At 49.8% G+C, this 12,948-nt stretch overlaps 1 protein-coding gene across 1 annotated transcript; it reads right to left on the bottom strand.

The window, feature by feature from the left end:
- Positions 1 to 5,321: 5,321 nt before the first annotated feature.
- On the bottom strand, positions 5,322 to 11,283 carry CCR8 (C-C motif chemokine receptor 8). Its single transcript, XM_080411729.1, has 3 exons — positions 9,257 to 11,283; positions 9,103 to 9,171; positions 5,322 to 7,880 (listed from the first exon to the last, which is right to left on the bottom strand). Exons 2-3 carry the CDS (start codon positions 9,154 to 9,156, stop codon positions 6,804 to 6,806), a joined length of 1,131 nt encoding a protein of 376 aa, XP_080267855.1. The 5' UTR covers positions 9,157 to 9,171; positions 9,257 to 11,283; the 3' UTR covers positions 5,322 to 6,803.
- Between the last annotated feature and the right edge of the window lie 1,665 nt (positions 11,284 to 12,948).

The raw sequence follows: 12,948 nt of genomic DNA, 5'->3' as shown, positions 1-12,948 counted from the left end.
CACAGCCCCATCCTACCTCTTTTTTTAAAGCAAATGTAAAGAACCCTGGACTTTTTTCAGAAAAACATCAAAAGGCTGATGGCCAGGTTCTCCCCACACACTGAAAGTAGAAGCTATGACTGCCAAAATTACAAAGTTTCAGCTTTCAGAAAAGTAATTTCTGGTATATGGCACTAAGGAAACATTCTCATTGTGTGAGAACCGTAAGATTCAGAAAAGCAAATGAAAGCTTCCTCCATGCCAGCGATAGTCTGACGTTATCCCTGCAGCACTGCCCTGGCCGCGGGTCCTGCAGAAGGTGTGCTGTGGTTCAGAGGACACCCAAATCTAAACCTGTCTCCCATGTCCTCATGGGGGTGATGAAGGACTGCATCCTCCCCAGCCCTAAAATGTGTGGATAATCTAGTAGGATCTTCCCACTGGAGACCTGCACGCGCCAGGCTGGTTTGCTGCTGATGTGTAAAACATGTGTTGCTGGAGCCCAGGCAGACGTGGCCACCCTTGTGCCGCCGGGCAACTGCCCCTGGGTCACCAATCCTCAGCACCTCTGGTGTTCCTCTTTGCCATCAAAAACCTTGCAAATAAGGGCCAGGACTGCCCACGTAACAGCAGTAGAGGCAGTCCCCCGCCACTGCTTGCCTCTGGGTAGAAAGAACCTCCTTACAGCGGAGTTTCCCTGAAGGCAGCCATCAACCCTGTCCCTCCTGCGCTGCCCAGAATTCAGCCAGAACCAAACACAGAGCAGGCCGTCGCCCTCATGAAGAAATGAGGATTGCCAAAGGAGTACCCATGCTGTTTTTAACTGGAGGACTTCAAATAAAGAGAAATCAAGTCAGGCTGACTCACAGACATCCTCAACACGTCTCCCTGGGAGACAGAAAAGGCTTTCTGTTGTACTCTGCTGTTAGCGGTAACCCTAAATAAGAGTGCTGCTCATTAGCATGGTGTGCCCTTGTAGTATGAAAGGAACACTGCCTGAAAGACAATTGCAACATGAAGAAATTTCTCTGCTTTCCATCTTTGACTTCTGTTCACGCTCTGGTATTCGAGGACAGCTCAGGGGCAAGGAAGCTGAGGAAGTGACCTTCAGCAGTGAAAAGACTTCCATTCTGGTCCATAAATGAGGAGTAAAAGCATCTTTTGGTTTCTTCAAGCTAAAAAGAAAGAGACATTGAACCCCTTGTAACCAGAGACTTTTCCTGGGAAGGGCTAGGTAGAGTTTGCTGCCTTCCCAACTGCAAGGCACAGGAGGGTTTCAGAGGAGAAAATCAAGAGTAAAGGATGTGCTGTGCAGGGATATAGTGGGTAAAGAGTGGGGAACCCCCCTTTTTTTTTATTGTTAGAAATGGAGAGATGGGCAGGAATGCTCTGGTCCACTGTTTCTTGGTGTGCTTGCTCCCTTTGGCAGAGCTGAAGCTCGGCAAGGCTTTACTCCTGCAGATCATTTCACATGTGCAACACCGCCCTGGGCACTATGCTCACATTTTCTGGAAAGATCACATTTATCTCCAAGTATGGCTCAGTTAGGCTTTGAGGAATGATTGCATTGCTGCACTTCATCAATTAACAGCCTGGTTTGGGTGGGTTTTTTTCTGTAGAAAAGGAGAAAAAATGGACTGCTGAAGGCATGGTAGCCTTGTTCTCAAGTCGCTCCTGAACCTGTGCAGCAGGATCCTCTAGGGCAGACAGGGTTATCCATGTGGCTAATGGTGGACAGATGTGATGCGAAGACCTCAGCTGGTTACGATGCTTGAATACCCTTTCTTTCAAAACTTGTGTGCTTTACCTTCTCTAAACCCAAGCATATGGAGGTTTATGGAGGCTGAACATCCTCAGGGAGTGCCAGGTGAAGAAAGGGATAAACATCTTGGTGATGCAGGTGTGCATGCATATGTCACGCGTTCGTTAATGTTAGTGGGAAACATTAGTTAGTTGGCCTGGATACCAGAGTACAGTGAGGAAAACCAGTGTTTACTGGGGTAACACAGCAGACATTGCTGTTATCTTGGTAATACTCTTCTCTTGCATATATCTCCTCCTTCACAGTAAGTCTGACCCAGCTGCTGATGCCAGGGTTACACTGGCTGCACTGGCTGCTGGAGAGCACACAGGACCTGATGGACGGTCCCAGCCAGCCATGAGACAAGCGTGGCGTTGGGTCAGGATGAGGCCCCAGCAGACGTACTTGTCAGCAGAGGCTGTGGGAACCCAAATCACACTACTGCTATTCTGAGGTGGGGATTTCTGTGCCCTGGCTCTGTACATTTTGACATTTCAGCCAACTCAGCAGAAATACAGATTTATGCAGAAGCGCACGGACACACAGAAGCACACTGTTCAGAAGCCATGCAACAAAACTGGTGTAGTACAGAAGGAGCTTTGCATTGCACAGCATTACTTGGTGCCTTTGAGGTACTAATATTAACCAAAAATGCATGCCAGCCCAGATGTTACAGTCGAAATTGGTGTATTTGGACTAAGGATATAATTCTCTTTCAATTTCGCAAACTTCTTTTACATCTGGACAGACCTGAAGTAATGATTATTTTTTTCTGTCATGAACCTTTCTGGATCCTCTCCTGGCAGAGTCAGTAATTCCCATGGGACTTCATTACTGGTATACTAAATCAGTGTTTACAAAAGGCTGAAAATAAAACAGGATTATCCCGGACACAATACAGTTACTAGGGGTTTGAGGAGTTTTGTGCATGCTAATTCAGGCCCATCCCTGCACAGCTTCCAGCTAAGAGAGGAATGGCACACAAATACCCTTCATTAACCTTTCTTCCCCCACCCCGCCACCCCTAAAACTTTTGACTGGTTCTGATCTCCAGGTGTAGCCAGATGTTACCACAGCAGAAAGAGCCAGAGCTGTGCTGCTGGTTGGGATCAAGGATCAAGTCAGAAGCTCCCATCCTCATCCCCAGACTGCATGAGTGACTTGAAAGCCAGAGATTCTGCCGAAGATTTAATTAGCATTGCCTTGGGAAGGAGGCTTCAGTATAATGCCAGAAAAAGCCAGATAGGGACTAGTTTCATACTCCTTGATCCCATTTTGGAACAAGATGCTGAGACACTCATTCCCTGTGCTAAAGTGGCAGTCCTGCAGCTCAGAGCTGAGAGATGTGGGAGAATCCGCCAGGTCCCACTTTACACTATTTCCCAAGGGATCTAGCAACACTGTGAGCTAACATGTCCTCATATATCCCACTTTCTTCTGGTGTAGTTCAACAGTGCGTGTCCTTAAACATACCTTTTTGCTCTCTACAAGTGCTGCACAGGTTTGCACAGTGCAGCGCGACATTTGTGCAAGAAGAGCCCCATTGATGCCACTGCAACGCTCCAGCCTGTCAAAGCCTTTCCATCCAAACGTGCAGGGCATCATGCCTGGCATCAGAAAAAGACTCCATCTTTCTAACAGAGACCCTCTGTAGAAGCCACCTTCTGGTGCAAACAGCACTAATAAACCAAAAGGAAATATGTATTTTAGGTTTAACTTTAAATGTGGGTAACTGTTACTCTGGTCTCTGTTTTAAGATGTCACGCTCAAGCCAGAACAAGAAAGTATCTGACTATTCAATGTGCCAACATCATCCTGAGTCCTCTTTAACCTGCATCGTCTCAGCAAAAAGAAAAATCAAGATCAGGATATAAAGCTAAGTGCAGATATGAGCAGGACCAATATAACAGCTGTGGTGGGTACTTTTTATGCAAGCAAGTGATCAGGCACGGAGCCTCTGCAGAATGGTCTAGCCTTAGCAGCTGGGTGCTTCTTTTGCTCCCAGCTCTTGGGTTGACCCTAAAATTTGGCATTACCTTCAAGCTGCCTGGCAGCTTTCACAGACACAGGAAGATGCCTCCTGCTCTCCTGTACTCTCAGTGCCTTCACAGACAGTGGCAAGGCAGCAGATTGCACCCAGGCTTGTCCCTTCAGAAAGGAGAGGAGCTCTGAGACCTGCAGGGATGCTCCTAGCCACCCACAGCGACACAGGACAGGTCCTGCCAGCTGTGATCCTCCGGATGTGGGTTTCACCTTCTTGCGTTGCACAGGAAGGCAGCAGTAACAGCTCAGAGCAGTTGGCCCATGAGAAGAAGTTGAGGTCAGTTCCACCTTGGGGCTCCTGATGTTACTGCTGTGATGGAGGAAGACAGCTGCCTCTGGCAGCAAATCCTTTGAGCTGCAGAAAGCATCTCCTGTCTCCCTGCTGGAAGGGTTTGCAGGAGGTGCTGAGGCAGCAAGGAGGGAGAAGATGCCCTTTAGACTCTAGTGAGAACTAGAGAAGTGAAAGACTTTGCACAGAAGGCTCTGCACGTTTATGCTGCCCTCGTGCCACAGGGTTGCAGCCCTTGTGGGGAAGTCCTGGGTCACAGCCTCACTCCACAGCTACATAATGCCAAGCTATGAAACCTCTGAAAAGAGGGAGCTATCCCCTAGCAGAGATGCTCAGCAGCAGCAGGGAAGGCCATCCTCCTGCCAGCTTGGGCAAATGGGCTCCAGCACCTGTCCCAAAGTATTGCACACAAGGGCTGCAGGATGGGGCTGTGGGGCTGCAGAAATCATTCCCATCTCTTGGGCCTCAGCTGAGCGAGGTCTGATTACAGAGGGCTCACACTGTGACTCTGCAGAGGAGATAGCTAGTGCTGTCCCCTCGCCCAGCACCCTTTGGCTTAGTCCTGAATTTTTGTGAATACCCTTATAGAGCACCTGAGTGCATATACAAAAAAAGCCTGGTGACCCAAGGGTGGTAAGGCACCTGAGAGGCAGGAGCTGTGCTGCTGCGCCTGGCTCTGATCCTGCTGCAGAACCTAGGCAGCAGCTGAACGTTCTCCTCTGGTCACAGTCTTTGCTTTACAACCTGGAGAACGTGTATCATGGCCCATATGAGGCAGCATGTCTGTCTTACACACCTTCTGTTACTGGCCTGTTCTTGCAAAGGATTGTACCTTGCAGATTGCAAGTATGAGTGCACATTAAAATTGGAAATCCTAGCTCAAGAAGATCATTGGTTTAAAAGAATTGTATTTTGTGTTTTGTTCTGCTGTACTCTAGGAAGTAAATCCAAGGCTACTCAGTATGTGTTGAAACACTACAAGGGCAGACTTTTACAGGAAATTAAATTTCTAGAATAAAAGATAATCTACTCTCCGCTTTATTTTCCCAGGGGAGGAATAAGAGGGAGGGGGAGAGAAGAGGCAGCTGGAGGGGTTGTCCTGCCCTGTTCTACGCCTGCACAGTTGTAGAACTGCCCAGGACAGAAGAAAATGCACAAGCTGGAAGAATCAATGATTAAATAAGTTCCTCAGGTGCAAGGATTGTCCAATTACACTGCATGCAGTAACTTTATTATAAAACTTCAAACATAATGATAACTTGTAGGGAGAAATAGATCAGGAGTAAAAGCTTTAGAACACCATTGCATTTATCTATCAATATTTTTGTGTATATATGTATATGTGTATATATATGAAAAAAATATAGATGCACATACATGTTTGTGTATATATTTGTGTGTATATACACACATGTCCATGTATATACATGTATTTATGTGTACATCTATACATATATGCATGGGTAACCATTCACATATAAATCAATCGTTCACACTTACCGAGTTGGAACAGTAACTGGGAGGTCAACCCCAGCCGTATGCTCAAGAGCAGCGACTATACTGGCACATCAGTTGCTAAAAGTGTGTAAAAAGTTCCCTCATGGGGAAGTGTGAGTGTCATCTGGGTTTTAGGCATCTCTGGAGCCTCTGGCCTCAAACCAGCCGGTGCCATCCACTTTAGATACCACCTGAGTTACAGGATGCTTGGTGTATTACCCCTGTTTTTAGGGCTTCCACAGAAAAACTAGCCCCTTGGCCAGCGGGTCAGGGCTTTGCTGAGAGCAGCCACCACCCTGGCCGGTGGCAAAGCAAGAAGCTTTGACAAAGGACTCACCGCTCTCTCAGCTCACACTCAGTACTTTTTCCATTCTTCAGCCTTTTTTTTCCTAGTAATTATTTCTACACTCATACCTAGGGCACTCGTTCATTCCCCTAAGGGTATTTCCTTGACACCCACAGTGTCATTTCTAGGCTACCACTTCCAAACCCTTCCAGCCCAGGAGGCACAGGCTCTGGTAGCAGATGAGGAGATAGGATAATACCTAGATATTCCTCCACATTGACTTCAACAAAACACATGCACAGCATTTATTTCTGTGTTGCTTATCTAATTGTTCACTCACTAAGCTCTCGCTGGGCTAGAAGCCTTGTTCAGATCTGTCAGCCGGGAGCCATGCCCTGGCATGATGCCTCAAACTTGGGCACCGTTTCACTCCGAAGAGTGGGTTCCCACTCCTGCTGAGAGCCTGGTCCCTGCCTACAAAGCCAATCCACTCTGCTGAAATGAGGGAAGGAGAAGTCAAGTGTCCCGACTTTGGAAACAAAATCAGTTCCTTTCAGCACTGACTTGGGGGGTGGGGGTTGGGGGGGTGGGGAAGGTGGGTAGGAATGTTTCTAAGGCACCCCTCCATGCTGCTCAGGCAGTGCAGGAGTCTGCTGGTGATTTTGGCCTCTCTTTCACAGAGCAGGCAGAGCAGGACATGCCAAGGGAAAGGGAGGAAGATGCTAAAAAACGACACTAAAAAGTTAAGAACCCCAGAGGCATCTATGATCAAAGCAAGCTCAAGCAGCTGTTCCCATTTTTCCTGTCCTAAAAGGCTGCCCAAACACTGCATCCCTGTGGCTGCCCGGCTGGGAGGACTTCTCAACTTCAGGTCACCTGTTCAGGATGAAAGTTTTTGACTTATAGCTCTACAGGACAGTGGCAACAGAAGATGACTTTGAAGATGTCATGTGCAGAGAGGACTGCTTGTCTGGCCTGCGCCCATCGACGGCACTGTAGTCTTTGCAGATCAACAGACAACGTGCATATTTTCCAAAAGCTTCGTGGAGGTGCTTCTTGAATTTCTCACCCACAAAAGCATAGATGACTGGGTTGAGGCAGCAGTGGACGAAGGAGAGGGCCTCAGCCAGCTCCATGGCTAGGTCTAGCCTTTGGCTTGTCTGGCAGTCATCGATGATGTACATGTATCTCAGAGAGTCCAGAAAAAGCACAATGTTGATGGGGGTCCAGAAGAGGAAGAACACAATGACGACGATAAAAACCAGTTTCATTGCCTTGTACTTGTTCTGAGTATGGCACTTCTGCAGGTTTTTCAAGATGTTGTAGTAGCAGAAAATGAGGACACAAGCAGGGATCAGCCACCCCAGTACATTGACTTCAAAATTACTGACAGTCTTCCAGACGTTGCTGTCGGGATAGTGAGGGGTGCACTTAGTCTGGTTATCGTCATTTATTTCCTGGAAAAAAATTAGGTCTGGCATTGATGCTAAAATGGCAACTACCCAAAGGGCCAGGCTGGTGATAACCCCATGGACAGTTGTCCGAACCCGCAGAGCGTAGACAGACTGGACAATGGCCAAGTACCTGTCAACACTCATGATAGTTATTAAGAAGGCACTGCTGTAGAAACCAATGAAGTAAGCTGAGCTGATGATTTTACACATTGCATTTCCAAAAGTCCACTGGCCCACGATGGAGTACTGAACCAAGAAGGGGAGGGATAAAACAAAGAGGAGGTCAGAGATGGCGAGGTTCAGCAGATACACATCAGTCATGGCCCTGACTTTCTTGAAGACTGTTAGGACCAAAACGACCAAAGCATTTCCCACGAGGCCAGTCACAAACAGTAGGGAGTACAGCACTGGAAAAAAGGTAGATGCAAATGCTGGAATATTTTCGAGATCACAGCTGATGTCCAGTTCTGTGTAGAAGAAGGGATATTCATAGTCTGCAGAGGAGTTAGATGTTGGTGACATGTAATCCACCTGTTCAAAGGCAATGAAGTTCATAAAGCCCAGATCGCAAATTACCCTCTTAGTAAATACATTAGGCACAAGTCAACTCACACCAAGCTGCATGAGGACAAAACAGCCGTGCCTCAGCTGTCTTGGAGGATGCCAAGGAGGAAGGAGCATGAGTGACCAATCCCACCCTGCAAGATCTGGGATGAGGTTCTTGTAGCAGAGGGGCAGAGGAGATGAAAGAACATGCAGCTATGGTGGTAAAACAGAGGTTACTGGCATCCCCCTCCCAGCTCCAGGTCGGGTGCCCAGCCCCATGCCTGCAGCCCAGGCAGGGCACCAAGGCCAGAGACAGGGAGCAGCCCCAAACCAGCAACTAGATGGGCATGGCCAAGGGCTGAGAGCCACTGGCATAGGTTTTGGGGCCCTATTCCACGTTTCCTTCAGAAAGGAGAAAGGTGGTGGGGCTCAGGGAGGAACTGGCATGGCTCATCTAAAAGCTGCATTTCCAGTTAGCTGGGTGGCAGAAATAGCTCTTCATGAAACAAGTTACTTTTGCAGAGGATTCCTGCACAGTTCAAGCAAGTTTTCAGCTGTAAAGGCACCAGCACGTACAGGTCACCAGCACGCTCTCTTCACTCCAGATGAGATCGGTGGTGGCAGCTCTGGCCCAAGAGGTGACTTCCCAAAGAGCAGACATGGCTTTCTGCCCCTTCCTCCCTCCCCAGCAGGAGCTTTGCCCTCTTGGTCTGTACCAGCACAAACTGCTGCTGCCAGCAGCCCGTGCCCACCAAGACTTTACTCTGCTAACAGAGGTGGCTGATTTTCTTTTCAACACCAGCAGCTCTGCTCTCCTGGCACCTGTCAGGATGCACCAGCAGTGGCGATGTGCCCCTTCCCTGCTCCCTGGCCCCTCGCAGCCCCCCAGCAGCAATCACCGCATCCCTGGGTGACACCTGTGACAGCAAATAGCTAAAGAAGATGAGTGGCGGCACAGTTCCCAGTCAGGATGTCCTCCACAGACACTACCCCTACCCTCAAGGACAGCATTCTTCCACAAGCAGTCTCATCAGCCAAAGATATTGTCACTCAATGGGTTTTTTTCAGAGAACAAAAATCACACTGATCTCTTCTAAACCCCTGTCATCCCTACCAGTACCGCGTGCCCCTGTAGGCGAAACCAGAGCCCTCAGGTGTGCTACTGGCCTTGGCTTGGAAGGCAGCAGCCCAGCAGGGAATGACTCACCAACACATCCTCGGAGCCACCTCTGCCCGGCAGGTGTGTCAGGTTCCCCTCCATAATCCAACACTGGGTCTGAAAGAGTGCCAAAAAATGTCTTTATATCACAGGCTTTTAAGAAGCAGGCATACCTTCGCACGTGTATGCTGGCGGTATTTACCTTAGCTTATGTTGCAATGCCAAGTCACAGGCAAGGTCCTCACCGTAGTAGTGTACAGTCCCAAAATACCTTTTCCTCTGTGTGGTATGTTACATTAAAGGTGTCTAAAACCCCAAGCGTATGAGTTCCAGCCTCTGTACTTGACAGAGAAACGGAAACATGTCAGGTTTATCTTCTGAATAATCAGTCATTTTTTTTTTTTCACTTTGAGCATTTAGATGAACGTCAGTGGAAGAAATTTGCAATCCAACCCAAACAATTCCGTGATTCTGTGACTTTCCCCATGCATATGTGAAGTGCCCCCATCCCTCACCTCGGTGCCCCCATCCCACCTACTACCCCTCCTCTGCAGCCCCCGTGGCTGGGAGAGAGAAAGCAGTGCTGCCTCTCCTCTGCACCAAGGAGTTTTGGTGAAGATGCCTGTAGGGGATGGCCCAGCACATAGCCAGCAATGGCAAAGGGTACCACCTTTAACAAGGTGCCTCCCTCCACACCCATGCCTGGAAAGAAGTACCCAAGGGAACTGATCGTAGAATCATTTAGGATTTAAAAGACCTTTAAGGTCATCAAGTCCAGCCATAAACCTAGCACTGCCAAGTCCGTATCACCCTTACTTCCCCAAACATGCACCCTGCACAACACTCTTGCAGACTTTAACACTGAAGTAGAACCCTGAACAGGACTGGATTTCTACCAACTCTGCCAGGTACCTGCTGGGGCCTCAACCTGACCCAACAAGGCTTTCATCCCACAGCTGCCTTCAGACAGATATATGGCAAAGAGCAGCACTACTGAGCAATGGGCAGCATTTGAAGTGTGTGTTATCTCCTTAAATACTGCTGCTCCTCACTATAGCCTGGTGCTACGCTGTAATTCAGGCAAGTCACATCACCTTGGTTTTGTTTTTCTTTTTGAGGAAACAGTACCTCACTGGGCGTCAGTCCATACATGTGCTCTAGAGATTCCCATGTCTGGAATGGTCTGTCGTCTCCCTCAAACCCTCTGAATGCCCACCTTCATTCACCATCGCTCCAAAGGCAGAGGGAAAAATCTCTATGGATGGAGAAAATCTGCAACTATTCCACATGCGGCAGTGGGTGGCTTTCTTTGGCTGTGGTGCGTGGTGTGATATTGGGTCAGAGTCAAGCTATATGTATATGATAATACCCAAGGTCTGCTGGGTATTAACTCCTGCAAGAGCTGAAACAAGAAACCAAAGCCAGAAGCAAATTCCTTTGTCATAGGAGTTACTGGCAGTGTTGAAGTGGGCTCTCCGTTATGCATTTTCAGGTTTAAAAGAGCACTCACACCTTTGTCACTGTTGGTGGCAGAGAAGATACCCAGGAATTATGCAACGTGGAAAGAAGTGGCAACCAAACAGGCATTCGTCCCCTTGGGCAGTTCTGTACCCCTCATCTCCTAGAGACGGCAGGCTGCCCGAGCACAAGGCACAAGCAGCCCCAGCAGCACTGAGACTGCCACGGAGCTGTGAAGTGCCCGGGCATCTCCCAAAGCACAGAGGCAGAGGCCCACAGGCCACCCTGCGTGGTAGCTGGGACTGTGGGTGGCACCGGGGATGCTCACACCGCAGCCGCCATGCTCAGGCCAGGCGTTTCAGCCAGCCCGAGCGAGAACAGAGCGGGTTGCCCACGGTGTTTGCATAGAGCCCGTGGCAGCACATCCCCTGCTGCCTGCACTGGCTGGTGCACACAGCAGCACAAAGCCCCTCGGAGCCGCCACGGTGCCCTGCACCCATGGCACGGGTGGCTTCGCAAGCTCTCATGGGGTCAGGTTTGTCCCCAGCCACAGGGCACCTCTGCTGGCAGCGCCCCGAGCTCCACACCAGGCTCTCCCTAGAGGGGAAGCACTGGCCTGAGGAGACAAGATGTCAGTGGGCACCGATGATGGTGCCAGGAGAGGGACAAGGCCAAATGCCACTGTCAGGGGACACTGGTGGTGTCAGCAGTCTGTCACAGCACTGGCCGTGTCCTGCAGGACAGCGGGAAGCCCTGCCTGAGCGGAGCCCAGGAGCCGTGGTGGGAAGGTGGCCAGTGTCCCCCTCTTTGGAGGAGTGGTGTCAGTGGGAGAGGAGGAGGAGCAGGAGGAGGAGAAGGCAGGAGCCCACGGGGAGCAGAGGGCTGCAGCTGCCCCTGGGTAGCCACCCTGTAGGCAGGACAGTGCCTGGGTGCTGGTGCCGCTCCTGCTGGCAGCATGCCCCAGTCTGGAGGGGATGCCCCACTCTTGCCTGCTCACTCCTTGGCCTCGCAGGCGCTCTTATGCCGTTAGGGTGGAGGGAAAATGTGAGCAGGTGAGTAGCGGCATGAGATAAACATAACCTGCTGCTTCTGGACAGACCCTCAGCTGAAAACTTCCTACAGGCACTGCAGGACAAAACCCTCCCGGTTACAGCAGGGCCATACATGGCCCCTGGGGATCCTTTTGGCTTAGGCTGAGAGCTGGAAAATGCCTTTCTTAACTCATAACCACAAATTTGGCACCTTCAGCACCCAAAGGGTGCTCAGCCGCAGCGGTGCAGAGAGGTGGTGCTGGGTGCAAACACACCCACCAGCTTCAGCTTTGCCTGCTGAAGCTCGACAGCAGCACCTTCCCTGCGGTGATGTTGTGGTGGCTTAACCACAGTCAGCAGCTAAGTACCACACAGCTGCTCAGTCACTCTCCCCTTACCCTCCCTGGTGGGGTGGGGAGGAGAATCAGGAAAAGGTAAAACTCATAGGTTGAGATAATAACAGTTTAATAATTGAAATAAAGTAAAAATAGTAGTAATAACAACAACAGTAATAATAATAATAATGAAGAGTGGAGAGGGAGAGGAATAAAACCCAAAGGAAAAAAATGAAGTGATGCACAATACAGCTGCTCACCCCCTGCTGACCGATGCCCAGCCAGTCTCTGAGCAGCGGTCGGCACCTCCCGACCAGTTTATATACTGAGTGTAATGTTCTATGGTATGGAATACTCCTTTGGCTAGTCTGGATGAGCTGTCCTGGCCACGCTCCCTCCTGGCATGTTGAGCACCTGCTCACTGGCAGAGCATGGGAAACTGGAAAAGTCCTTGATTTGAAGCAAGCACTACTCAGCAACAACTAAACCATCAGCATGTTATCAACATTATTCTCATACTACATCCAAAATACAGCACTGTACCAGCTACTAAGAAGAAAATTAACTCTATCCCAGCTGAAACCAGGACAGATGTCAAGGCCATTTGCTAATCTGCCCAACTTACGTCAGAACATTACCTTGCCCGTGTACTCTGGTGTGCCCATATCACTGTGCACCACGAGCCACATCCAAGCCTCCACCACATGCAAGCGCATGGGTGCAGTGTGCTGGGGTCTCCCTGTTTGTAATGGGGTGAGGCTGATCCCTACTGCAGCGTGGCCACAGTGACCTGCAGTTCCCTGTAAAGCCCTGTGAGATCCTCCTGTGGAAGATGTCCTCACGGCACAACACATGCGGCACATGTGGTGTACCTCCCTGGTCACAGCAAGATTGATTGTGTTGGCATCACCCTGGGTGTGATGCCCACCAGACTGCCATTCGGACCTGCTGTGGAGAGGTGTCCACTCCACGTCCCCAGCCCTGTTGGCTCTGACATGGTGGTGGGCTGGCTGACCAGTGTTGTCACTGGCAATGATCTTGCAGGGGGTGAGGTGGATGGGGAGGTGGGG

The sequence above is a fragment of the Falco punctatus genome, assembly GCF_963210335.1.
Source record: "Falco punctatus genome assembly, contig: scaffold_200, whole genome shotgun sequence".
NCBI classification, from domain to species: domain Eukaryota; kingdom Metazoa; phylum Chordata; class Aves; order Falconiformes; family Falconidae; genus Falco; species Falco punctatus.
This window is presented reverse-complemented; position numbering and strand designations above follow the sequence as displayed.